At 39.7% G+C, this 27977-nt stretch overlaps 2 protein-coding genes across 6 annotated transcripts; one reads left to right on the top strand and one right to left on the bottom strand.

The window, feature by feature from the left end:
* The first annotated feature begins 16 nt into the window (after positions 1-16).
* On the top strand, positions 17-5582 carry mcoln3b (mucolipin TRP cation channel 3b). Of its 2 annotated transcripts, none has more exons than XM_030049206.1 (14): positions 17-165; positions 917-1140; positions 1217-1384; positions 1840-1993; positions 2111-2183; positions 2282-2378; positions 2789-2888; positions 3079-3191; positions 3297-3446; positions 3571-3672; positions 4032-4154; positions 4532-4738; positions 4828-4958; positions 5232-5582. In XM_030049206.1, the coding sequence occupies exons 2-14, from the start codon at positions 919-921 to the stop codon at positions 5269-5271; spliced, it is 1680 nt and encodes a 559-aa protein (XP_029905066.1). In that variant the 5' UTR covers positions 17-165; positions 917-918; the 3' UTR covers positions 5272-5582. The 2 variants fall into 2 exon arrangements, with proteins under 2 accessions (XP_029905066.1, XP_029905065.1); XM_030049205.1 differs by lacking the exon at positions 17-165 and adding an exon at positions 172-305.
* A 296-nt stretch (positions 5583-5878) lies between these two features.
* LOC115357631 (G-protein-signaling modulator 2-like) lies at positions 5879-26651 on the bottom strand. Of its 4 annotated transcripts, XM_030049202.1 has the most exons (16): positions 21420-21836; positions 19091-19312; positions 18493-18628; positions 17720-17859; positions 16300-16423; positions 15845-15960; positions 15112-15267; positions 14712-14820; positions 13763-13928; positions 12150-12247; positions 11271-11453; positions 10914-11076; positions 8339-8524; positions 8137-8252; positions 6874-7052; positions 5879-6822 (listed from the first exon to the last, which is right to left on the bottom strand). In XM_030049202.1, the coding sequence occupies exons 1-15, from the start codon at positions 21557-21559 to the stop codon at positions 6885-6887; spliced, it is 2223 nt and encodes a 740-aa protein (XP_029905062.1). In that variant the 5' UTR covers positions 21560-21836; the 3' UTR covers positions 5879-6822; positions 6874-6884. The 4 variants fall into 4 exon arrangements, with proteins under 4 accessions (XP_029905062.1, XP_029905063.1, XP_029905064.1 ...); XM_030049203.1 differs by lacking the exon at positions 21420-21836 and adding an exon at positions 26455-26651 and having other exon boundaries at positions 5879-7052; XM_030049204.1 differs by having other exon boundaries at positions 5879-7052; positions 21685-21836.
* Positions 26652-27977: the final 1326 nt, after the last annotated feature.

A 27977-nucleotide genomic window follows, 5' to 3' on the forward strand; every position in this document is an offset into this window, starting at 1 on the left:
GAATTTAAAAAAACAAACCGAACTGTATGAGTAAATCCTGTATATCCAGCACTGCTGAATTTTAATCAAGAAGACGGCAGACATTTTTGGACCCAGCGAGGTGCAGCGCAGGTGTCAGCTGCACGCAATTACTCAAATTGATTAACCTGGTGTGCACATAGTGAGGTGAGTGTTTTGTCTTTGATTCCATTGATGGTTACTGTTGTGCTAATCGACTTGGGGAGCATTATCTAGATTTAACGCAATGGTCGACAATCATCCGGTTTCGAAATGCGAGATGCTGCTTATTATTCAGCAGTGCTCAGGTAGGAACACCTGACCTAGGCGGTTTTTTTTTGTTTTTTTTTTTAAATAAATAATTCCACCTCATTTTTAACGTGTTTACCAAAATAGATGGCACTGTTGGCAAAACAATGGAAGTGTAACTTTGAATAGTCTAGTTAGTGTAAGCAATGGATTATGCAGTAGCAGACATTACCTATTAAAGCTTCATGCTGCCTATCTTGTGACCAACGCCACAGTTTAATTCCATTGTTTTGTTTCCTGTCATGTGGTTAATCAAAGAAACAAAATGCGTAGATAGAACAACCAGACAACATTTGTGTCCTCGCAGCTTAATGTGTGGCAATAAACTGTAAGTCAGTCATGCAAGCTTGGTAGCTGATAAATATACAAAGGTAACCCCATTAGGGTTGGGCTGTTTTGAGCAAGTCGTTCAGGTGGATGAAATATTTTGATTTAACATGTTCAGTCCAGAAAGTCCTTTTGTACCAGAGTGCTCACACACACACACTTTCACACATTACAAACTAGTTTATAGTGTTTTGGTCCTCACATCCCACTTCAGCCTCATTGGCTTTATGCCATTTGCCAAAAGCCCATCACCACTGCTGTGTTTGTATATCACCACTTTTAGATATGGAGGAGTCCAGCGACTTGTATTCAGTGTATGAGGCAAACAGCCACCCTTCTTGGGGAGAGCATGAACAGCGGCACCAGGACGACCTGGACAAGGTGGAGTGCCTCAGGAGGAAAATCAAATATTATTTCATGAACCCCTGTGAGAAGTACCATGCTCGTGGCCGTATACCATGGAAACTCATGCTGCAGATCATCAAAATTGCCATTATAACTATCCAGGTAGTACACTCAGACATGTCATAGTAGTGTTTCTTTACTACCTTTATCTTTATTAAAAATGTCTCTCCTGTCATAGTTGGTGTCTTTCGGGCTGAGCAACCAGATGGTTGTCACCTTCAAGGAAGAAAACCTGATGACGTTTAAGCACCTTTTCCTGAAAGATTATGTTGATGGGGGTATGGACACGTATGCTCTGTACAGACAGGCAGACGTCTATGATCACATCAACTACATAATAGAACAGGTAACTTAATGGAAGCATTTTGTCTCTCTCTCTCTCTCTCTCTCTTTTTTTTTTTTTACTGCAAGGGACACCATGATTTTATTTCCTATAATTAAGTGGTGTCACAAGATGTTTTGGTGGTGTGATAAGGCAGCTTTTCCTTTTGATTTTGTGTTACTGTAAATCATTGATGAAGGTTTATTACTCATGTGCTCATAGGGTCCAAATAGCTTATAAAGCGTCTGTGTCATGAGACTTTGTTCTTGACATTGCAGTTTTGTGGATGACACCTGTGTAAGGATAGTAGTAAATGACAATTCCTTTAAACAATGTAAACGGTTTTAAACTTTTCTTTTCAGAGGGAACTTGCTAAGTTGCTGCATAGAATATGTTCTAAAATACCACCAAACTGCCTGTGTTTTGAACTGGTGTGATGGTGGTGATTTCAACTGTTCATTTCAACTGTTCATTTGTAGTATGGACATCTACGTAACATCACAGTGGGCAATCATGCATATGAGAAAAATGGCATCACTTACACCCCCATGTCATTGTGTCAAGAATACTACAGGAATGGTACCATTTATCCCGGAAATGAGACCCTTGAAATTGATGCCCAAGTGGAAACTGGTATGCAAAATGTTCTCAATAATATCTCTAAAATATACACTAAAATACTTAATTTTGCAAGACTTTTTACTTCTTTATTAATGTATTTAGTTATTTTTATTTGCCCGTTTCCAACAGACTGCCTTGAGATTGATCCCATGTACACCCAGTCATGGCAAGATATAGATAATTTTGAATTACATTTTAAAAGGTTAGTAAAGGTAGTCTTAAGGCTGGATCATGTTTGCTGTGGTACGTAAAAATTCCTGTCAACCCTGTCAAACTTCCACATTTCTGCTATGATTCCAGGTTGCTGCTTGTGAAGATCATGTTCACTCTCAAGGCTATAAATTTGCAGACAGTGAGACATCGGGAGCAGCCAGACTGCTACGACTTCACTGTCATAGTATGTCACCTGACTTTGTCTTTACAGCTGAGTACAGACTAGAAGATCTCATTATACTTTATGTTTCTCCAGCAGTGACGTGACACGGATCTGAGTGCTTATTGCTGGCTTGACAGGGACAGTGGTAACCAGTTGACACGGCCCCAAGTGGACTGTAAAAATTAAATGAGTCAGCTGTGTAAATGCTGTTTATCCCAGCACGTTGAGCTTGTCCAGTCAATCAAATTATGAAGTTGATCTGAGCACACAGTTATGAACAATGTGATCTAAGTGCTTTTACATTTAACAACCAGTGTGTTGCTGTGGAATTTGAAGAGCTTAATATTTCATTTTAGGGCTTGGCTAGTTGAATGCAACCTTTCTTCACATTGTCTGCCCCCACGTTTGAAAACTATTCTCTGATGTAACAGATCACTTTCAACAATGAAGTCCACAGTGGTAGGATCAAGGTTGACCTGGAAAACGATGTTGAGATCAATGAATGCAGAGATTGGAAAGTAACTGGAGCATGTAAGTCAAATGAGCTACTTTTAGACTAGGGAAGCTGTCAGTCTTGCACCACAGGTTTTGCAAGATTGGTGTTTATATGAGCTGCTGTCTCATTGTTGCATTGCATGGCCATTAAGTAATTACATTCCATCAAAATTTTGAAGATGTGCTTTTTCTAATGTGTATCATCTTTATTTCTCTGTGCCTTCAGCTCCCAAAAACATACACTTGACTCTGCTGTTTGACTGCCTCATCATAATAACATGCATCATCTCCCTCGCCCTGTGCACTCGCTCAGTGCTCACTGGGATACAGCTGCAGTTTGTAAGTTAACTTAATGACAGCTAAGTACCAAATGACAATGAAATAGCACTGCAACTAAAGCGGTATTTACATGCCTCCCCCTCTCCCTCCCCCTCCCCCACATAGGAGTACACACTCTACTGCAGGGATCACACTAGTAAAGAGGTTCCATGGTCGGACAAGTTGGAGTTTGTGAGCGGCTGGTATATCCTGATTATTGTCAGTGACACTCTGACCATCATTGGTTCAGTTCTCAAAATAGAGATCCAGACCAAGGTGATGTATTTATCACCTTGTAGATTATAAATTTATCCAGAATATTAGCTATAGTTCAAATTGCTGTGTGTATGTTCCTTCAGTCAGATATTTCAAACATACGATTTCATACTCTTTCTTTTAGGCCCTCACAAGCTATGATGTGTGCAGCATTTTCCTTGGCACGGGCACTATGTTCGTCTGGATTGGTGTCATCCGCTACATGGGATACTTCAAGAAATACAATGTAAGGCCGAGTCATGTCCATTTTTGTTTCAAATGACAAACTTGCATGCATGCCAGAAGTATTATTTGGTAAAACAAACTTGAACACAGTTCTCACTCATGATCCATGGAGCGTGTGAATAATTTTACCTTGATGTAAAATCTAAGTGTTACTTATTATAGTTATTTATTATCAAACAGAATGACTAGACTTCTAAATCACATCTGATTTATTGTATAGTACTGTGGAGGAGTAGATGCAGTCTTGTGTGTGGTCTCTAAATACTTCAGTTTGATCCTCAGCTTAGCCTGTGCTTAAATCATGTTTTCTTTGGGTATGCATGCTCAAGTCTCTTGCCATATTTTCTGTGGATTTTCCAGATTCTCATCTTGACACTGAGGGCAGCTTTCCCAAATGTTATCCGTTTCATCTGTTGTGCTGGAATCATATACCTGAGCTACTGTTTCTGTGGCTGGATTGTCCTTGGCCCATATCATGAAAAGGCAAGGAGCATTTACAAAATACAAAGAAACTTAGGCTGGATTTTCTCAGTGCCAAACATGTTTTAGACTCTAATCCAGTTGTTCAGTCCACTGTTCAGTTTTCACACATATTAAGCAGTATAAACAGTTCTGTTTTTGGTTCCAGTGTAGACCTGGCCTTACGTCATTATCAATAATAGCCTGGTGCAACCCTGATCTAACAAAGATGTGATCAAAATTATCTCGCCCCAAAAATTAAGGAGTACTGGGAGAATCTCAGAAGAAACAATCTCCATTGGAAAAAGTATTAGAAAGCCTGATATTTTAAAAGAGCACATGGTGTCTACGCCACTGATCTAACTTTTCTGCTCTTTTTTTTGTTTGTTTTTTTGTTTTAGTTCCGAACACTGAATACGGTGTCAGAGTGTCTGTTCTCACTCATCAACGGAGACGACATGTTCCCCACCTTCAAGAACATGGAGAAGAAAAGCAGGCTTGTGTGGATTTTCAGTAGGATCTACCTCTACACCTTCGTGTCACTCTTCATCTACATGATCCTCAGCCTCTTCATCACCCTCATTACAAACACCTATGACACCATCAAGGTTTTTGATCAAAATATTTCCCTCTGCAACTTCACTGCACAGCAGTTGTGACAGTGCAGACTAATGATATGCTCTGATTTGTCATTCAGCAACAGCAGCAGAGTGGAACCCCAACGTCAGAGCTGCAGAGATTCATATCGATGTGTCAAGATCTGCCAAACTCTGGGGTTTACAGGCTCCAGGAGAGCCGCAGCTGCTTCTTTGACTGTTTCTCATTTAGGTGAGATGAAATGCAGCCTACTGCAGTGGAAAGCAAGAGGCCAATGCAATTCCTCTGGTCATTGCTTTGATGTTTGGTTCCCTTATTCCTTGCTTTTGATATTAAGGCTTTGATATGTGGCTATTTTTCAGTCATTTTGCATACCTCCAGCATGCATAAAATAACCTGAGGATGCAAATGGAGTGAATGCTGTGTGGCGTAGGATGGTATTTAATCACCTCAGCTAGACACATTTCTAATGGAACCGAGACTAAGACTTTTTTTCCTTTTCAGATGGAAGAAGCTTCGAGAGACACTCACTTCAGAAGAATAGCATTATGAGACAGCTGCATAATGGATTCATAGCCTAAGCTCATCACTCTCGTTCCTAGTCCCCGGAGCCTCAGCCCTGCTGGTTAATTCTGTTTTACCAGGTTGTTGCTTTCACTAACCTTTTCGTCCAAACCTCCACCTGTCTTTGTTTAGGGAAAGCTGTAGTTATTAATATTGAAAATGTGTTTGAGGCATTGCATTCCGTGATTAAACTTGAAGTATTTTTACCCTTAAGTACCAAGCGATTTAAAAACTTGCTCAGTTGTTAAAGTTCTTGGATGTGCCATTTCACATCCTTTGCCTTGGAAACAGGAAAAAACAGAACCCCAGTAGACTTGTAGCCTGAATTACTCAGCATAGAGTAATATAAATCTTCTGAGAAAGTCTGAAGTTCTGCTATGAGAAGAACTTAGACAGGTAGTTCTGGTCTGAATGATGCACTGATGCTTTGTAAGTAACATTTATGATGATAAAAGACGCAAAAGATTTGATACTGAAACTTCATTGTTTACAAAACCACACCACTTGAATTCTAGGATGTAAATCCCATTATGCACTTTGTAAATTTCTGGTTAAATAAATGGAGTTGGAATTAAAAAATGCTGCTCTTTTGATTAAATGAGGTTTTATTTCCCCTCCAGTCAGGAGAAGTAGTAAATATAAAACCAACCATAAAACATTTCATTTTTTTCCCCCTCATGTCAGTTAGTCCCCTGTAAAACCTTGTCACAAAGATTAAAAGTCCCTTCATCAGCTCACTGCATTTATACATATAGGTTTGTTACAAACATATAATTAACAATGTAAAACAGGCATTCTTAAAAAAAAAAAAAAAAAGTCCAATATACAGAAGTAGAAAATGGCTACACCAATCACACCTGGTAAATTGGTGAGCTAGGGCCATTTTTCCTCATTTGGCCTTCTGTGATGGAGACATGGTGGGAGAGAGGGCTGAGCTGAATTAAAAAATGCAACACTTTTAGGAGTTTAAAATGATGGACTGAACAGACATTTCAATGCTACCTACTAAAGAACCACTCTCTCGTAACAAGCACATGCATGCTTAGATGTGAGTGAAGTCTCTTTTCACACATCACAAAGTTGAAAGCTATTTAGTTTGGCTTATACTCTTGGAATAGAGTATGCTTTGTGTCCAACCCTGTTAACCAAAATCCACAGCCTGGATGAGGAGCTTGATGCAAGCTTGCAGAGTAGACACCCAATGTCTCTGTTAGAAGCAGCAAGGAGGGGTGCCACAGGGAGACAAGTGGTTACGACGAAGAGGAGCCAAAAAAGAGATGAGTCTGCAAAACCCCAAAATTTCTTAAGATTGTATAAATGTCTTAAATGACAAGTATCATATCAAGTAATTCCATGGATCCTTCTAGCCTCCCCTGCAATCATGGCAGTTTTTTGATGGGGATGTGGCGTCACGTTATCACTTTGATCCCCCCAAAAAGGCAGGAAATACAAAATAATGATATGAAATATGATTTTCATATTTAATATGATGAAATATGAAAATCAAAATGGTCATGAGAACCTTATGAAAGCCCTTGTGATTCGGGTAACAAATGGATATCCTGAGACTATGAGAGAAATCCCACGGTGGTGTCAGTCTGGTTTGGACTGAGTGCAGCCAGGGGGCAGCTGGACTCTCTGTTCCTCCATCCTGTTGGCCTGGGAGCGCAGAATGAGGCTGAAGAAGTCCTCGTCTGGAACAGTAGGCCCCTTTGTTGGAGGAGATGGGGCAGCACACCTCTGGTCATTCAGCCTGGAGCCCTTAAACAAAATGGAGATAGACAGTACAGCTACATTAAGTCAGAGATACACTCATCGACAACAAAACATGTTGCAGTACAAGACAGCAATCACACACAAAACAAAACAACTTTTAGATGCATTTACACTGTTAAACTATTCATGATGATCAACATATTCAATTTACTTGTGTCTGTGAACATTCTGCCTTGTCTACTTCAGTTAGTGATTTCCTGTATTTCCAAGAATGACTTTCAACAACCCCCTAAGGACAAGCATGAACAGATGGGAACTAGGCAACAGCTGTGGGTTACACATGTAGGTGAAAAGAGCAATATCAGAACCAGAGGATTTTCTGTCAAAATACACACATTGTCCTGCTTCTTCAAAATTACAAATGCACTCAGAGATGCTACATTTGCACAGGTAGGCAGAGAAGATCAGGTACCAACTGATGACATCACTTGTTGACTTACTGTCTGCTGTAATGTGTTGTACAGCTCATATGTGCTGCGTATTCCTCTGTATCTGGTTTAACACTGATGATTGCATATAGCTGAAATGCATTCTTCACACTGCCTATGCATTAAAAAGACTAACTCCCTATGTTAAAGCTGGTCTTGTTTCGTCTTTTGATGACGCTAGATCTGTGCTACTTATGACAAACATTGTCCTTGACTTTTAACAGATTTAAAAAGAAACAACAAAATAAAAGATATGAAAGACCTGACCTGAACCTCAACAAACCTGCCAGAACTGTTTAAATTATCACTTTGAAATTTAAATACCACTGATTACAAAATGCTCGTCTGCCGTTTTGTGGCTGCATTACATTATGGGCTACTAAGGCTGCCCACACTGGGGAAACTGGTATCTCTGTCTCAAAAATGAATTTCACCCCATGTAATTGTTAGACATTGGTGCAAAACACTGAATCCATTAAGAAACCCAAGTTTGGTGTTTCTGAGGGCTGACTCTGACAGTTGATGTTTTTCCAGCAGTAATAAGGAGCACACACTTTTTTTGTCAATGTGTAGTGAAAGGTCCTTATAGATTGGTGCTGGACAACAAGCAAGATACCAGAGTCATTTTTCTTCGTTCTTACCTGGCATTTGACAAGCATGTCGAAGAAGACATCATCCCCCTCAGGGTGCTCAGCATTGGCCTCGAGATGGCTGTACAGGGAGGGTGTGCTTGCTGGATCTGTGCTGGAGATGGGGGCTGGGAGGAGATGACAGGCTCAGGTCAGGAAGAAAATAGTGACATAGTGAGAGACCAACAGTCGGCAGTACCTCCTATTTAATCACCTTTTGAGGGGGCCTGTTCTGTGCTGGAGGTGGAGGGTGTGTGAGGCGGGTCTGAGATGCTGAGTCGCAAGCCAGGAAAATGGCTGAGGCTGGCTCGCTGGTCGTTGAGCCGACGGGCCTGGGAGCTGGCCAGCAGCTCCAGGAAATGACCAGGATCCTGCAAGGGTGTCTCGCACTCCAAAATAGCTATAAGCAGAGACAACTATAATCAGTGGGCTATTTCTTCAAATTTTTATGTTTGACAGACATACAGGAGCATTTAAAAAAACTAGGATATCATGGAAAAGTTTGTTTTTTCCATAATTTAGCTCTAAAAGTGAGACTTTTGTATATTCTAGATTTATTACACATAAAGGTTGAGGATTTGCTTTTTGGCAAAAAGCAAAAATCCAGTATCTCCAATTATTAGAATATAGAATATAGACCAATCAAAAAGGATTTATAATACAAAAATGTCGACCTTCTGAAAAGTATGTTCCTTTACGCACTCAATACTCTGAACTCTGGCACCTCAGTTCGGACTGTGACAAACTAACGGTACCTGTACTTATCTATACTGTATGTAAAGTTTGTTATAAACAAACTGAGGTATTTCACTTCCTTTTAAACTGAAATCTAATACAAATACAGATGATTTGTGTACACATTTAAGGGCTCTATGTCAGGGCTATCTTTTATGAAAACAGCCAACTATTCCGCAACCAAAATAAATAATAAACCGGAGCAGCGACAACCTTGCTGAATTGCTTGTTTAACCTCAGATCTTTTAAAAGTTCCTTGAGGGAGGGAGATTGAACTATTACAGTCCAGACAAGCTGAAGGCCGCTCTCAAAGCAGCCTGGGCTTCCAAAACACCTCAGCAGAGGCACAGGCTGATAACCTCCATGCCATGCCGCACTGATGCAGTCATTCATGCAAGAGGAGCCTGGACCAAGTATTGAGTGCATAAATGAACATCCTTTTTTATTTATTTATTTATTTTTTTATTGGTTTTATGTAATATTCTGATGTTTTGAGATACTGGATTTTTGATTTTCATGAACTGTAAGCATCATCACAATTAAAACAGAAATTTGAATTAAAATTAAAACATGAACTTTTCTATGATATTCAAATTTTTTGAGATATACCTTTACATGGATAATTTGACAGAGGTTATGTGATTCAAGGGTTTTGTAGGTATGGAGAGCCTGCTATGAAGAAGTAAGTTCTAGTTTATTTATAATCATTAATCACTGTTTAGTCTCACAGGACTTCACAGGCCTATGGTTTATGGAAAACACAACCTAAACTAAACCCTCATGGTAATGGGAAAAAGAAAATTATCAGAGAGTCCCAAACCCTTATGACCTGCCAATAAAAACTGACTGCCTGACTTTCTTTGTGTGATGATTCAACATATATGACATATATCATGATAATGACATCTTATAAAACATTGTGATCGTGATCATGATAATGATAAAATGTTGTGGATAAAGGAGCACAGAAAGAGCTGCTGGTAATGGTACAGCATGCTTCTGCTGCTATGGTTCTAGTCTGATATTGGACATGATGAACCCTGCCTTTTACTCCTGAAACAAGTCCTTGTTCTTTCTTGTCCCTCATCACATACATGTACATAACATACTGAACACATATACTACTCCTTTTGTTTCAGAGGTTTTACAGTTACCCTCCTAAATAGCCATTTTGCAGCTCCTTTTCTAACATTTTTTTTTGAGGGGGAGGCTTATCCACAACATGATCACAAGAACTCTTGCGCCCAAAGCGAGAATAATGCCCGCATTTAATGATGCGTTAACAAGAGAGACACAACCCCACATTAGCCCGTTCAACAACCTCACAAGTCATTTAATAATGCTGTGCAAATTTATGGCATGTTTGCATAATTACGTTGTCGTTATATGAAATACTGAAATAATAAGTAGTGTATATGAAGGAAAGAAGAGTAAAGTGAGAAAAGGTGACGAGGCAAAGACAGGAAAACATGGTCTGGAGGAGATTAATAATAAAATGAGTATGATTATGGAAAAACTTGAGTAATCCTTCACACCACAAGTGACACAAATGATGAGGTATACAGCAAAATTGCCAGTGTTAATTTAATTACGGAACTGTTAAAAATTAAGACTGCTAGTGTCCACTTAATAATTATTAACACTTGAAAATTTGCTGTGAAAATACAGTTATTTAGGCAAGCACATGCTGAATTCACACCATTTGGGAATAGTGGAAACACTGGGCTGGATTTGAAAACTTGAAATGCTATATTTCATAACTTGCTGACAGTTATTGTCAGATGTAAGGATTTATCTTACACGTGTTTCACTATTAGCCGATGCAGTGCAATTTTGGTGGACATTCACAGGCAAAATTAATTGTATCATGATTTCTCCCTTGAGGGGCAGATTTTCAGAGTGAGAGACAGCTCATTTACTAACTCAGACTTTTCCACTTGCAATTACACCTTGAAGGGTAGTGAGAATGTTTCTTCCAAGTCAGGAAATTGTTTTTGCAATTACTGGCATGGTGTGAATGCAGGGGAAAACCAGGAAGGGAGGGCACAACTCACATTTCCTCTCAGCTACAGGTGGGGTAGAAGAGGGAGAGGATTGGTCAGGGAGATTGCTCGGGCTGTCCAATAGGGAGCACCTTTGGTCGTCCATTCTGTTGCCTTGGAAACGAGAGAGGAGGTCGAAAAAGCCATCCTCTCCCAGTGTGTCACGTGATCCTGACTACAGCGTAAAAACAAACACTTCAGTATTAGAGACTAATAATTATAATAGAATAATAATTATGTGTCGTGTCAGCTGGCCTTTTGGAATGTACAGTCATTTTCAAGCAGAAAAATAAACATCTTGGTTCCAATAATTCACACATTACCTCTAACGTTATACTGAAAATGATCCTGAAAGTTGGTTAAATGCACCTTAGCTGACACCGCTGGGTCTGGCTCAGGGGTCGAGGGCTCTTTGCTGCTCTCCTGCTGGCCTTTAGGGGGCGATTTGCTTTTCTGCTTCTTGCTTTTCAGACGGTGGAATAAGAAGAGCTTGGTGGAAGCCTTGATTGTGTTATCTTTGGAAGACCTGCTGAATACATCCTCCTCCCAGTCCTGTGTGTGTACAGATTCATTTTAGAGGAACAAGACTGATACACTCAGGTTATGACAGAAGTCTAAGCCTTTATGCATGTTTATGCTGTACCATAGCTTGAGTAAAAACTGTGGCAATGGAGTGCAGAATGTATGATGTTTTTTAACACATTGCCTCAAGTGGCTGCAATAACTGCCTTACCTCACCTCCAATGAAATATTGTGCCAACATCATCTAATTCACTAATGGATGTAATCTGTTTAGAAACTTTTTTTTTATGTTTTAGCATTCCCTATCTCAAAGTATCACAATAATATTTCAAGAATACATAATTCTCAACTCTCTCACTTCAACAGCTGCTGCTTCATATAAAAACAAAACAAGACAAAAGTTAAAAATCTCATCACAATCACAAGAGTTAAAACAATGCAACTAACCAGAAATGAGTTTAGGGCCTGCCTCAATAGTATTTAGGCAGACAGGTACTGAGTTATTCTCAGCTGTTTAACACAAAAAAAGGGCTACCATTCAACAAGCCAAGTGGCTATTGTAACCGAAATGCGAGCAATGAACAAGGCCTATTTTATTTTTGCCTGAAGAGAACAAATGGAGAAGGACAATTCAGAGTTTGTAATGTTGGCGAGGTGGTGGCATACGCAGGATAATACACTCCAAGATAAAAACATTTCTACTTTGTGAACTAATTTCATACATACTGAGTGTGGCTGTGTATGTCCAGTTGTATTTTTATCTGGCCTCGGCCTCAGCAGCTCCAAGTCTTCTGCGCTGCCTCTCCTCGCAGACGATTTGACACCTGAAGCAAAAGCACAAAATCCAACAGTGGGGCTGAATTCACAGCGATAGCCACAAATGAGGACACTGGGGTCTAGAGTTGGTCTTTTCTCTCTCTACAACTGAAAATTCTCAGAGCCAAAATTATAGCAGCTGCAAGCAGGGGGGCAGGGGATGCAGCTGTCCCAGCAGTGCTCCTTTATTGCGAGGACAATGAGTTACTTTCATGACACTTTGTGTAGGCTGTGTACAGTTAGAAACCTTTATTAAAAAGGAGATATTGTCTTCATAGTTTAATAGTCAATCAAAAGTGGATCTGACTGTGAAAGTGAGGGAGATGAGACACACTGCCACAAGGTAACAGCAGTCTGAAGTGGCTGAACTGCAAAAGGAGGGAACGCTGGTGAAATTGCATTTGTTAATGGAGCTTCACATCTTAACAGCCAAAAGTAGTCTGTTTAATAAATGTTAAATGAGCCTTCATTATGGCTTGTTTGGCTGCCCCTTAAAAGTCACTTGTGCCTCAGCTGAGGCATTCATCTGCCATTTGCACATGTTCACATATAATTTTACAAACATTTTGATTTCTTGATGAAAAAGTTGTGCATTTTTGGAGATTTATGTTTCATACTATTGTAAACTACCACATGAACTTTTGGATATCATTAACGACATGGCATTTTAATGAAACGTGAGACGTGCAGGCTACTGTAGCCTATATGTTATAACCATACTTTTTATCTTTCATTCATAATCCAAACATTTCAGTCTCCTGGATGAGTTCCATCCCTGTTAATAAAGTCGACATTGGAATTCAGTTTGGCTGCTATGGATAAAAATTCTAGACACTGAGAACCTTGGAAAGTGAAAAGACTGTCAAGTAACACACACACCCCCACACACACCCCCATGCACACAAAAACATACAAAGAAGCTAAATGAAAACAGACACATGTATTTTTATCCAAACCAATCTCATAACTGGTACAAAAGTCCAACTTGTGCAGCTCAAAAGAGAGTGCAATGCAAAAATGTCTTCCTTTCAGTCCACCCACTCCAATTCTCAGCACAGCTTCACAAAATATGGTGCTAATAGTTCAGCTCAATATGTACAACACTGTGAAAACATACATGAATACAACAATGGCAAGCAAATTCAGCTACATGTTATAATGAAAATACTTGCTAAAAATCCTCTGTTCAGGGTTTTTTTTTTTATTTCTGCAAATACAGCCCTGTTCAAAACACTAAAACCCTGCATTTGGGTAGCTCTTCAGGATGTGGCCAGCCAGGCAAAACTCCATATCTACTTTTAACATAATAATGGGGGAATTATGGTCACTGGAATTGAATGATAGTGTCCTTTTATCTATAGTTCAGATGGACTCAACTCATGCAAATCTATTGTAAACCTGCAGGAAATGGGCTTTAAAAAAAACATTTTTTTTTTTTCCTGGGGGAGGGCACTGACAAAAACTACATCACTGCATGTCCCATGGTGTATGTAATTGCACTGTGCTGAGGAGAGCAGATTTACCTGGGAGGATGCGGTAACCCTGGTGGCCTGCTGACAGAACGCAGCTGTTACTGTTGGTGTTGCATTGGCTGTTGAACTGGATGTTGGAGTTGGACTTGAGACCAACGACCAGCCGCAGGTCTGACAAGTTCATCCTGGCCGTCATCTCGCCGCTTTTGTCTTTAGTCTGGGCCGGATGCAAAAACACAGTCCATATAAAGGAAAACTCAATTAGGGTATATCACTCCAGTACAAAGAAATGTGACAGAAGTACAGAAAATGCTACTTTGTCAGCACTATTGGTAAGTGAGCCTTTACAATACACTGAAAGGCACTCAACCTCTCTGTGTGTAAATTATAAGAGTTCAACACGCATAATTCCATGTGATAGGAAATGTAATGTTTATATTATGAAATCACTGCTTTAATTAAGAATGCTGAATTTCGTTGTATGGCTTTAGCCCTTATGGCTTAAGTGTAGAGTTAAATCAGAGTAGACACAATTGCGTTCTCTGTACTAAATTAAAAATTTGATGTTTCTGACCACAGGTTATCCAGAAGCGATACTTAAAATTCAAGTATATTACAGAACACAACTTCACAGGAATCCAGGAATAGTTGGTCTTTTAAAATTAGCTGCCCTGAGGAGCCCATGTTGATGAATGTAACAGTGGATCGGGTTTTTTACCCTGACTACAAAGTAAAACTTTTTAACATTGTTCGTTTTATTCCCCTCTCCTTACTGTTCTGGGTTTTCTTTTTCCCCCCCATCATTATGCATAGTAAAATAAATTTAAATCAGTGACTACATGTTCTCTAAAAAAAAAAAAAAAAAATCTAAATCTTCAAAAACTGTGAAAACACTGCCAGTTCCCTGCTGTTACCAAGGTGACCACCAGATGGCAGTGTGACCAGATGGCTGATGCTGATTGTATTCTCCAAGGAGAGGAGGTAAACAGTAAACAATTACCTCTATGGCGATTTCCAGATGTTTCTCAGCAAAGTGCATAGCTTGCTCATGATTCCCCAGGGCAGTGTGGGCATTTCCTAGACTCCAGCATGCTCTGCCCTCACCAACCCTACAGCAAGACATGGAGGGAAAAAAGGCTGAGCACACTCCAGTTTGAATTATGCAAGAATGGGCAGGGCACACATTGTGGTGCACGGCCCACATATAAACAGTCAGCAGAGTTTGAATAAAATGCTCTGTATACATGAACTGGGATTTACTGCCACTGCTCCAAGTTGAATTCCAGAAGGAAGACGCCACTTTAATGTCATTTCCGTGCCACCCACACTCAAAATGCATGCATCCAGTGGGCTTCAGGAAGTAGTAAAAGCTTGTGACAAACGGCATTTATGGCAGATACCGGTCTTTGAGGTCCTGAGCGATGACCAGATGTTTGAGGTGGTAATCAATGGCTCTCTCATAGTCCTGCAGCAGCGTGTAGGTGTTCCCCAGACTGTAACAGGCCTGGGCTTCCACTGCCCTGTCCTTAAGCAGCCTGGCCAGCTGCAGAGTCCTCCTGGGGGCAAAACACAAAGAAAGGGAGAGGCGAGGCAGGTCAAAGAATGTCTAGAGTGGGTGCAGAAGAATGATAGTTATCTGGTCTTATGCTCTCTCCCTGTTGTTGCCTTTTTCTTAAGGTTTCTGTGTCTATAAAGTTCTGCAGTTTGGGGATTTAAAAGTTTTTGAATTTCATCTACTAATGCTCCAGGATTATAAAGACACCGTACCTCTATTTGGTTGTTGTATTATTCTAAATATAATGTAATTAACTGGATTGTGTTCAGTGCATGCTGTTTGTCTCATTTGTATCTATATCTTACTCTCTGCTGCTGGGATGACCCAATTTTATAATAGGGATCATTAAAGTTTCATCTAATATAGTGCATTTTAATTGATGGTTCATGGTTGTTTAATCATAAGTATATCATGATTGTAATATTGTTGCCCTGGCAAATTACTTCAGCTTATTACCACAGTCAGGGTAAAAAAAAAAGTGAATGGTTGTTGTTGACACATGATAGAATGAAAAACCAGAGGAACAACTTAATCCTATTTCAGTCATGTGAGAGGCCTTGCTCCTCAGGTTTACTCACTTGTAATGACCAGCTGCCAAGTCAAACTGGCCGAGGAATATGTGAGCATTGCCAAGGTTACAGTGGGCCCTCCTCTCAGCAGACTTATCCCCAAACTCTTTAGCGATGAGCAGGCGCTGCCAACCAGGACAAACAGGAGGGTGCACATTACAGGTCAAGATTAACACACAACATTTTGAGATGATCAAGATGGGGTACATAGCCTTTACAGACACAACAAAAGAGAGAAAATCTATTTGGATACAAAGCCATGGCCAAAAGACAAAAAAAAAAAAAAAAAACAAAACTAGAGAGTAAAATAGGTTAGTTATATTTGTGTTCATCTGTATGACCCAAAACTACCGCTGTATGAAAGCCCTTGAAAAATGAAGGGCTGAAAAGCTATTCGAAGCTGGCATTGTGTAATACACACTACAGGCATACTTGTGATTTTAAGTAGTAATGTGCTACAATACCTTTTCATGAGCAGCTACAGCACTTTGAAAGTCACCCAGTAGATAGTATGTGTTTCCAAGGTTACCATAGGTCCGGCCCTGGGCTGCCCGATCACCCAACTCCTTCACAAGGCCCAAGTTTGCCCTTTTTAACAAAAATAAATAGAAATATATTAATGTGCACATATAGTACATTATTTCACATTTTATTTACAAATGAACAAAACAAATAGTTGACATTTCTACACAACTAAGAGATTTGGTTTGTTTCCAGAGTGCTTTTTGAAGCCCTCGAGCCGAGCCCACACCAAACAACCAAAAGGTTCAGGGACCATCCTGTAACTTTTGTTTATATATATCAATGGAAAGAACATTTTCACACATCTAAGGCACAGTCAATACACCCCCCGACCGCCAGTCAAGGCTGAGCATAATGAAGGTTTTAGGATGAACCAGCTTTTTACTGAAAACCATTATTTCTTTGTTTCAAAATGTTACCTTCGGGCTGGATGAAGGAGGACACAAGACAGTTTGTGCATTCTCATTAAAAATTACTTTTTCATGGACTGAATTTCCAGAAGTTGAGGCTTCAAAGGTGTTTTTTAAAGAATATAAACATAGCAATTTTGCTAAAATGGCCGTCACACAATATCATGGCAACTCTGAGTACATAACGTTAAACTGACAATACATTACAGGCCTTTATCTGGAGAGATTTACAACACACAGGCAAGAAACAGTTCAGTGTCTTGCTCAAGGACACTTCAATAGGATACATACAGTAGAAATTAGCCTTTTCAGTTAAGGGATAGTTCAGAATTTTTTACATGAGGTTGTATGAGTTATAGTCCAATAGTGATTTGGTTGCGTGAATATAACCTTGAGCAGCCAGTCCTCTCGTGCCTAGGAAGGACAACAGCAGCAACTGCAAACAGGGTCAACAAACAAAAAACCTTTTAAACCACAACAAACACACAAAAAACTATTTCAGTTTCCACAACAACAGCATTTTTTTCTGCTTTACTCCCAGACAAATCCTTATGTCGGAACTATTTTTTATTGAAGAATGCTAGTATTATTACGCACTGAGGCCTGCGGTTGGCCTCTGCGGTAACATGACATGCAAACTGGCTCTAGTGTGTAGTAATACTACAACAACTTCAACAAATAAAGTAGTCTCAACATGAGAAGCGAATTGAACTTTATGTTATTATGTTATTAAAATTATTATATTGTGACTACAGAAACCATGTTTGTTGTGGTTTGTTGTGTTTATTATTGGAAAACTCGCTGCTTGAGATTACGTCCATGAAAAGATAGCACTATTTGTCCTGTGCCAACCTGTGCCATTTCCAGTGGCCATCATAATGGAGTCATCACCCTTTAACCAAACGAGCTATATGTTACGTTTAGAAATGTGGAAACAGTGCATCCAACTCACTCATAATATTGTGTAGCTTTCTTCAGGGCTATCCTGGCTTCCTCAGAGAACTCTCCTGGCTCTGCACCAACCCAGCAGATGCTCTTGCCCTTGGCATGGTAAACGTTCCCGTAATTATACAGCGCTCGAGCCTGCCCAACCTATAGCACGCACACCAGATTTTCACAGAAGGAAACCAGAGTGACCAGCATTGTAATTATGCACTTAAAATACACTGAAGATAGACCCTCCTCTTTGCATGTGGGCTGGCAAACTATTCTAGATGTTGGCAAGCTGATGCTCCACAGACATGGTGCGCACCAAAAACTATTCTGTGGCTGCAGAGGATGTTATGTGGTATGATCTAAAACAACTGCGCATCCATTTATTCTAATTTAGGTGTAAAAGCATCTAATTAAAAGCAAATACGCCTTTTAATCACTGACTGATCATTTAAACATAAAAAAAAAAAGTTTAATTAAATTGTGCCTTCTGTGGCATTACAGACAGAATGTTTTTTTTTTAACATTTTTTTTTTTAAATTTCAGATTGCTTTTTATGTCACAGTGAGATTCCAGACAACTTAAGAGCTTACTCGTGTTCTTTCTGAATGTCTAAGAACAGCCAAAACAGTAGGAGCATATGTGCAATTCTAGTCTGTGACCCATCAACAAAAAGTGAACTGGAAACTAAAACTCAAGACCATAGAAATGTTTAAGCTTCTGAAAAAGCCTCATATTAATCCGCAAGAATTCAGTGGCCTTCCCTTTTTCCTAATTCATGCAACAACTCACCTTATCATACATGGCTCTGGTGATTTCCAAGTGTCTTTGGCAGCAAACCACCGCTTCATCAAACCGACCTAAAAGCTTCAGTGTATTCCCAAGGTTACCGCTGGCTTTGGCTTCTCCGAGTTCATCTCCAATGGTTCTGAGGGAGAACAGCAGCAAACCAATAATGCATCTGAGGTAACGCCGCTGGTTTATGTTCGGGCATCATTTACAGGGATTCTACTTTGATGAAGCCCACAGCTACAAACTGTTGTGGGAAAACTCATGACGAGAAAATGGCAGTTTGGCATTTACTCAGTCTGCATGTTGGGAGCCGAATAACTCAAAATTTGAAGTGAAAACACTTTTCAGCTGAGAGTCAGCAAAAACTACAGCCTGCTTCATGGATAATACTCAGGGAAGTCATGAGGGAACTAGGGGAAACAGCCTGAAACCTATTTAGTGACAGTCACTTGACAGCACCATGACAACTACATAACAATGCAGCATGCATGTATGACAGAAATCACCTAAAATGAGATATCTGGGCTTCCAGATTTGGTGGGTTGGTAACTTCTGGCGATTTAACTATTTATGATTTTGACGTCGTGTCACTGTTTACCTGGTAAGTGTGAGGTCATGTTGATGGTACTCCAGGGCTTTCTCATACGCTTGCAGGTGGAAGTAGGCATTGCCCAGCTGGCTGTAGATGGCACTGAGAATTTGCAGATCTTCAGTTCCAACCTGGATGGCAGACTCAAAGAACGACACACCGGCGCGGTAGTCACCAACTTTGCACAGCCGCTCACCTTCCAGAGCCAGCTCCAGACATGACGCCTCCATCCTGCAGGAAAATAGGATCTGCATGAGCCCTGGAGAAAAGGAACTCCGTGTCCCAAAGACATGAAATTTATGTGTATCTTGGCAAAGAAGGGAAAATCCCTGTTTGTATTCAATCATGTCAAATTAGTTAAGAATTCGAGTGATAATAAGGGTCTTTCAAGCCAAAAAAACAAAAAACAAAAATAAACACTAAAATGCAGTCAAATATTATGATGTGGTTGTCACAAAACTGGCAAATAAAGGCAGAAAAATAAAAATAAAACTGTACAAACAATGAATGGACATTTATAGTGTTAAAAACACTGAATTAAATGAAACTAGGCTAATTTACAACGAAACGATAATTTTTCCAGGCTAGATATTTTAACATCAGGAGAAATTTGCATTTGCCACACTGAAGCTAAAGTCACATATAAAGGACCAATTCTATCAAACACTTTTACAACACAACCATATATTCCAGGATCAACAGTGCATAAAGCAGGAAAACAGGGTGACAGAATAAAATCAGTAATTTCAATACCAAGTACAATAGGGCCATGCACTGTGTGACTGAATCCACTGAATCCTAAGGCAATCTGCTTGTCAGCTAGATCATGTAAAAAATAAATAAATAAATAAATAAATCACTACAGGAGGGCATCTGCTCTAAAATTTCACTGTGAAAAGGATTTTAGCATGTTGGGAGAAGCCAAAAATTTGAAACAGAGACAGCAGGAAGAGAGATGTTCAAACCCAATGAAATAAGTAAGAAGACCTTCAAATCCAAAATGGAAAAACTCCAAAAACTCCAAAAATACCTTGGAATGAAAATGTGTACCTTAAGTTTAACCATGAACATAAAGTAAACTCAGACGTGTTTGTGGTAGAGACTAGTATCTTACAACTCCCACACCCTTCCCAAGAAATTTGTAACCACCCCCTTTTTTCCTTCTTCCAAACCTCACAAAAAAAAAATAAAAAAATAAAAAAAACAGAGCTCAGTGCCCTCAACACAGCTCACAAGTCAAAACAAAACCGACAACAACAGGCTCTTATCTGCTGAGTGAGGGAATCTATGGGATTACATCATAAGATTGTAAAACTAATCCAGCCGTGCCTCGGTCTCGGTTGGCTCCTTTCAAGGCACACAGTTCACATGTCTACAATGTTGGCACAGACGCTAAGCTGAATATCACCAGCAACATCGTGAGTGCGTGCAAGTTGTATGGGAATAGAGGTTTGTAGATGAAGTGTCAAGCAAAGCTAAAATTACTGGAGCACATTATGATGCATTTAAAACACACACAAAAACACAGCTGAAGCCAAGGCTTTGTGATAAGAGTTGCATGTTGCATGACATGACAAAGTATAGGAGGGTTTACATTATCTTGTAGCTGCACAAATACTGCCTAGAAATTAAACTGACAAGAATGATAATATGAAAAATGTGCTATAGGATTAATCAAAAAGCAGTATTCACAGCAGTATTCTACTGCTGTGTGGAAACTCTGCCCAATGACAGTGTAAGAGAAACCTTTCAGTGTATTCAAATCAAGATGAGTTTACATTTATTGATGCTGAAAAGACTGACTACATTCAGCTCAATTCATATCACAATCACAATAATTAAAAAAAAAAGAAGAAAACTGATTTTTAGGCAATAAACCACTAGTTAGTTTAATTCAGCATCTTTTAGTTTACAAGCTACTATCCCACAAGCAGGTGGCAAAGATATTACAAAAGGTAAATTTCTACTAGACATCAGGGACCTCCAGTAGTAATATTCAGGAGGTGGATATTTTTTTTAAATCAAAGCATCTCAAGTTTCTGTGTCAGAGTTTGCTTTCTTTAGCTCCATGTAATTCAAAATACTGAAATATGTGCCCTCTGTGTGTTGAAGCTATTCGCAGGACATGTTTTCCATGAAGATACAGGCCTACCATGCATTGTGAAGAGCACTGTAGTGGATCTGCACTGCACGCACTGGTATTAAGCCATTTAAAGACTTAATGAAATAAAGAAGAAAGACTGTTTCCTTTGTTTACATGCTGTCCTACATCCAAATGAGGACAGCTTGTTCACTCTTAATGCTGAAGTGACCATAAGTTAGGCAGAGATACACATACCTTCTGCGTCTTCCCATTCTGATGCACCATAGACAGTTTGACAAGATGGACATCTTAATCTTTCTGATCAGTCTCCGGAGCAAACGCAGCCTTTTCAGTAAAACACTCATCAGCTTCTCTACTCTGGCGTGCATACACATAACGCATGCAGCCACGGTGCCCCAGCTGCCTTAAAAACAAACAAAACAAAACAAAAACGACAAGCTTCCCCTGCATATGCTGCAGCAAAACAAAGGGTATGAACTGCTCTGTTCTCTCAACCAACCTCAGCAGTGTGGACCCGGGCACTGAGATCTTTTATTTAAGGCAAGTACAGCTTAACACCAGGTCGTTTCCAAGCAGAAATTGTTGATGAGAGAGTGGTCAGCTGGATTTAGCTCACGGTCGCATTTCTTATTACTGCAGCCCTCGGTAACCTGCATGTCTAAGCCACCTGATGTTGTGTGTCACTTCCAATTAGGCTAGAGAGTCAACAGTGATTACAGCCATTTTAAGTGGCTCAAGGGAATCCTAAGGCTATTTGAAACAACAATCCGTGAAATCATCATTCAGCAGCCGCCAGCATTAGTGGGTGGGCAGTGGGCACACTTTCATTGACCCCGAAAAATTATGCTCACTGTGTGAAATCAACTCTTCAACGAGATGTGCCAAATGAGTGAACCCTGTCTTGGTTTCCAATAATTATAATGATTTGGTGGGTCAAGTGCCACACGGATGCATTAGAAAAGGAAAGACAGAAATAAATCCACACCGGAGTACAATCCTTTCTCCAGAGCTTCAAGTCACTCAGCTGTGGCCAAGCTAGAGAAATCCACTTGTCTGAATTAACTAAGATGTCTGGCCCAAGGTGCCCTCCGAGGGAGGGAACAATATGTTGCAGCCAGTTACTGGGCTCACTACGAGCTATATGGGCCAGGTGGCATCAAAGCTGCCACTTCACTTGAACAGATGCCAACTTAAATGTTATCTGATCGGGTCAAAAGTTGAGAGGAAATTGCTCACATTCCAAGACCATATGGAGTTAGGTTTCAGGCAAGTTAACGACAGCTAATGAAGCCTTATTAAGACTGCTGATCAGACAGCTTCTCTCACTTGTGTAACAGGGATACAAAGAAAGCGGAGAAAAACAGCAAAGTTCAGTGCAAAGAGTCACCTCTACTGCAGTTATCCTAGAGCTCGTAGGGTGGTGGTGCCTTGCTCATGAACCATGGCAGTGAAAGTGACCACCAAAACATCATCCAGTTGTTAACTCTCAGCTGTAAGACATGTAACTGCTGGATCTACAAAATTCTGCTTATCAGACTGTGATGTTAATACAACTGAGCCTGTTACTATACTCAACAAAGACTGAGTGAATGCACAATTCATACTGGGGAAAAGCCCCTCCCAGTATGATGCTAAACTGAGTTCATCTGGCTTGCACAAGATTTCTGAGGGGTGATGAAATATATAAAATCTGTTTTCCAGCAAATAAATCAACACAAATTGCAAGGTTCGATTCAACCAAGATTTCAGTTAATTTCCTATCAAATAAGACAAAGACTCCCCTGGACCACAAGGAATTATAAAATTTTTCCTTAAAAAAAGTTGTGGGATACTGCAGATGATGGTGATTTGTCATACAACCACAAAACAAATATGTACATATATATATATATATATATATATATATATATATATATATATATATATATATATACACACACACACATATATATATATATATATATATATATATATACACACATATCAGATATGCCTTCTCGAGTTATCGATATCAGAGAAGAAAACAATCCTTTTTTGGTTGAGGTTTATTGCCGAAACAGGCTAAAATGTGAAAACACAGCCCGACAATCTGTTGAATATCCTTGTCATCATCAATGTTTCAGCAGTGCCATGAAATATTGATGACCAGGACAGTCCAGCCTCCAGACCTCCCACATTCATGCACCAGTCATCTGCCAGCCAATTAGGTATCACCTTACTGCCACAATAAAGTTCACATGGAGAACGCTACAAGTACTTATCCTTAGATAAGCATGCACACAATTTCATGTATATAAAAGCACGTATGGAAATATTTGCATAAATACCTTTCCATTGATATTTAAATGGCAACGATAATGTAATAATTTAGTGATACATGAACATTTGTTATTACCCGAGGGACCTCATTCTCTTTAGTATAACATTAAATTACACACAAGAAATAATATTTTAAAATAGGGTTAGGCGACAAAAGGAAATATCATGATAAATTTGACCAAATACCTCAATATGGATATTGTTATGATATTGTAGGGATGACTGTTGGTGTTTTGATAAGATATTCAAACACAAGAGATTTTTGATAAACAATCATTAGTAATGTGGATATGATGATCAAGCAGGTACAGCAGCAAGAACAGAATAATAAGTCCAGGAAATACCATCTCTTTACAGTGTTGCAGCCTTTAAAACCAGGACAAGACAACACTTCAAATCATGATATTACAAAATGTAAGCACCTAGGCGATATCTAGTCTCATATCAAGATATTGATGTGGTATCGGTGCATTATATTGCCCAGCCATACTTTACAGAAATAAAAAGTAGCTGCTACAAGTCATTTGGCATTAAGGAAAAACATATTGCTGTTGGAGTGAAAAAACAGCAGTTCATTTTTGGTTTGTTTTTCCCTCTTGAAAGCTGAAATGGTCCTTTGAGCTGAAAAGCTTTTATGTGCTCAGGCTCTGGGACTGATGACCAGCGCTGTATAGACTTTCAGGTGGACACTGGCAACACACACAGCCTACCTGTGGCGGACGTGCAGTGCATGTTCCCTGTCCCTGTCACAGTGCAGAGGAATGCTGCCATACATGACAGTGTGTAGTCAACCCAGCAGTCCTAATGAGACCTGAAGCCAAAGGACATGATGGATCCCTGCTAACTGCAAGGCTCAAAGGAATATGAGCTATATACATTTAAAAAAAAAAAAAAAAAAAAAAAAAGGTGGAGAGTAAGGAAATGCTAAATTCCGCTATGCAAGGTCTGCATCAGAGAACGAGAAAATCCAGCCTCCACACACACACACACACACAGATCTATCTATTGTTGCCCCTCCTCCTTATCTCGAAACTGGAGCTGGAAAGGCAAGGGCTCACTCTCGTGTTAACAACAGCAACACCTGTGACATTAACCAAAACAAACATTATCAAGTAACTCTGAGGGCATGGTGGATGCACACCAGTGCTTTATTTATTTATTTTTATTATTTACAAATTGCCAGTTCCCATATCTGGTGTATCTCCATTACACTCCTTAAAGCTGCAATATGCAACTTTCCTCACATTAGAATAACAATAAATAGAACATATTATACATGTTCATGCGTGTGTCTGTGACCCTGCCTAAATCCCCCAGTTGAGGCTTCCCTGTGATGTGTGACACATTCTGGGGGTGTAAACCTTTTATTGTTGGTGTATGACGTATTATCGTGGCCAGCAGCCAGCTGGATTGTGGCAATCAAGATGAGGCAAACAGCCACAACATCGGGGATCCACAGAAATAACAACAGTGGAGAGCAATAATAAGAAAAGAAAGAGGAGTGAAGCTAAACAAAGATCAGACGAGATCCATTCAAAAACACAGCATTTCTTTTCTAAGCTGGCACCATCTGAGGCAGACAAAAGGGCTGAGAGGCAGCGCAGTGCAGCCTCACACACTGCAGGACAGGCAGGCTAGTCAGCTGTGATATTTTCTACATAGCAAGCAAAGAGTGTTTGACTCTCCTACAAGCTGCATCAGAAAGCTCATCATGATAAATGACAAATATTAGCGCTAATCAGGAGTGCAGGACTTGAAATACACTTCAGTGCCTCAAATAAAAAAGCTGCATTTTAGCTTTTTTTTATATACTAATCTGTAAGGTAGGCTCTGTATATTACTATAAAATTGATCATAACTGCCTGCAAAAATGGGATAAATGACTAAACTTCATGGGTGTTACTCTGAAGATGATGGCCTACACAGTGCAATGAAATCACATTTTGGTTTCATCTCCTGTAACTGTGCAATACTGTGCAATATCTTGCCCAGAAACAGTGAATGACAAATTCAACAGAAACTGGGAGGATGTGACCATGAAAAGCCTTTACAGCACAGAAAGGGCATCAATATTGCCCTCTTCAGTTGCGTGCCATTCCCTGCTTGAATTAAAATTCACTGTCTCGTCTGTTAGCTCTGTTTTAAGTGTTGCTTGAGTTAAACTGTGAGGCGCTGGGGAGAAATGGTGAGGGATCGTTTTCCATTTGCAATGAAACAAATGCATTTAGATCTCTATGAGCCTACATCAAGGCCCTGCATTTGCATGGCAATGAGAAGCCTTTTCCCATGAAGAAGAGAGCTGGACAGGAACCAGGGGGCTGGGTTTGATATCCTGAAAGGTCCAGTGAACTGGGAAGGCTAAGGTTAGCAACTGGACAAACACACACTTGGTATGACCAGGGGACTCTTCTCAATGCTAACCACTGCACCCACAGGTGATGTGATTTTGACAGCAAGAGTCTCTGTTGTGTACCACAAGAGCATGAAATCCAGGGGGGAAAAAAAGCTGAAACATGACATGTTTTCACAAAAAGCAAGGCAGGCAACTCCAACAAAAATCAATACAAACTCCGGACTGTGACTTATCGCAAGTCTGTGGTATCATTTTCAAAGTTTTTTCGTGTGCTTCCAGTTTTTCAGTATGATGACACAATGTGCAGAAGTGACATATTATGAGAAAACTAAGCTGTCTTTCCTGGAAATGAGTCACAGTCTACATGTTAATACATGCTCCGTTTGACTGAAAATAAGACACTGGTCTAGGGAGGCTCTTCAGTTTGTTGATGTACTTCTTGCATGACAAAGTCAACATTTGCCTGATAGTACAATGTGAGAGTTAATAAAGCGGATATGTTTCCGTCTGGAAAAAAAAGAACAGTCTATCGAGGAATGGAAAGGGGGTACAACGGGACAGACATAAAAACTTTGGAAATAAAACTAACAAACTTACCTAAAAGTGAAGTAACCTCCGCGAATACACCATTGATGAAACTTCAACTGTGTAACTTATACTCAGCGACTCGGAGTGGTAAAAATGTCCCTTCCTATCCAGTTGTTTGAAATGTTACACAGCTGACCACCTGAGGGGAAACTTTGTTGCGTGTTGGGGAAGCAGAGGTTGGAGAAGCCACTCCTCATGTCGAAAATCTGCCTCCAATTAGGAATCCGTGGCTGCTGCCTTCACGTGTTGTCGGAAATAATGCCACTACGACTCAGAGCGCCCATGACTGACTCAACAACGTGGGAAAGAAACCGAGATGTGACGTTTAGGGAGTGACAGAAGGTAAACCGAGGTAATGCAACTTTTGGCACGTGATTCAAACACCAATTACACGTCTCATGTACAGTTTCTTCTCTTTATACCTGGATCCGCTTGTACCGCTTGTTTTCTAAAATGAAACAGACGACACCACATTAAACTGGTTGTAAACTTGTGTCTGATCAATATTTTATGAGAAAAATCACTTGAATGTGTGACAATTTTTTTTTTTTTTTGTTAGCTACTCCCAGACTAACCTGCTGAAAACTACGAGGAGCACCTGAAAGGACAAAGTGGTTTTTCCGAAAATTGTCAAGCCAGCCAGAGTGAACGAATTAGACTCCATGCTAAAAAAAAAAAAAAAAAAAAAAAAAAAAAAAAAAAAGTACCGTAAATAAAAAACGTTATTTACGAATATGTTATAACACTTTCTGAGTAATACAAAAACAAAATGAAAATAAATAATTTATAATGTTTCTAAAGAGCGGTGGTAGAAATTGGCCCACATAAAAACATTTTTCAAATGTATTTTTTCCACTGCATATATTCACATCAAATTTCCCAATGGAAGGTGCTGTACATGTATTATTAAAGCATCAGCATTGTCTGATTTTGTCTGATTTTTAATATTCATTTTTCCGTTGTAGTTTAAGTATCCCCTCTATAGGTCTGAATGTGAATTACACCCATGTTGTATAGAGTGATCCTCCCAGCTCTCACAGATGGTGATGACCAAAAAACTAAATTAAGATGGTGATGACCAAAAAACTACATTAAGAATATATACAATTAAAACTATTGAGTGTCACACATATTCTAAGCTACCAAAGGGGATATCAATGGCATCTTTTAGTGATTTAGTGACTTTTCTGTAAGGCCACTGTGTTTTTAGTTTTTGGATAAGTCTCTCAGTCCTGCTAACCAAGTGAAAGAATAACAACAAACATATTCAACCAGGTTTTCCATTCAAAGGATGACTTTTTTTTTTTTTCGTGCTAATAAATGTAAAGACTGGTTGATATTCTGAAGCCGCCAGCCACTGTGGCCGTTTTTCCTGGATTGTGGCCCAGCATTGATCAGAGCACTCACAGATGGGCTGGCTGGGCGAAGAGGCTATTTCTGAGAATGTGTTAAGGTATGCCATCAGGCCCAAGGGCTTGTTCAATCTGATTGTGTGCAGCTTATCAAACACCTCCAAGACATGGATCTCGGAG

Source organism: Myripristis murdjan, chromosome 4 (assembly GCF_902150065.1).
Source record: "Myripristis murdjan chromosome 4, fMyrMur1.1, whole genome shotgun sequence".
Taxonomy (NCBI): Eukaryota; Metazoa; Chordata; class Actinopteri; order Holocentriformes; family Holocentridae; genus Myripristis; species Myripristis murdjan.

What these genes read in the sequence shown, in the direction of transcription:
- mcoln3b (XM_030049205.1), top strand. Translation starts at nt 245, where the DNA reads ATGGTCGACAATCATCCGGTTTCGAAATGCGAGATGCTGCTTATTATT. An exon ending in TTGGAAAGTAACTGGAGCAT is followed by an intron (nt 2,889 to 3,078) that starts GTAAGTCAAATG and finishes CTGTGCCTTCAG; the next exon opens with CTCCCAAAAACATACACTTG. An exon ending in TTTGACTGTTTCTCATTTAG is followed by an intron (nt 4,959 to 5,231) that starts GTGAGATGAAAT and finishes TTTCCTTTTCAG; the next exon opens with ATGGAAGAAGCTTCGAGAGA.
- LOC115357631 (XM_030049202.1), bottom strand. Translation starts at nt 21,559, where the DNA reads ATGTGTATGCACGCCAGAGTAGAGAAGCTGATGAGTGTTTTACTGAAA. An exon ending in AAAGCTACACAATATTATGA is followed by an intron (nt 16,424 to 17,719) that starts GTGAGTTGGATG and finishes TTTGTTAAAAAG; the next exon opens with GGCAAACTTGGGCCTTGTGA. An exon ending in AGAACAGGCCCCCTCAAAAG is followed by an intron (nt 8,253 to 8,338) that starts GTGATTAAATAG and finishes ATCTCCTCCCAG; the next exon opens with CCCCCATCTCCAGCACAGAT.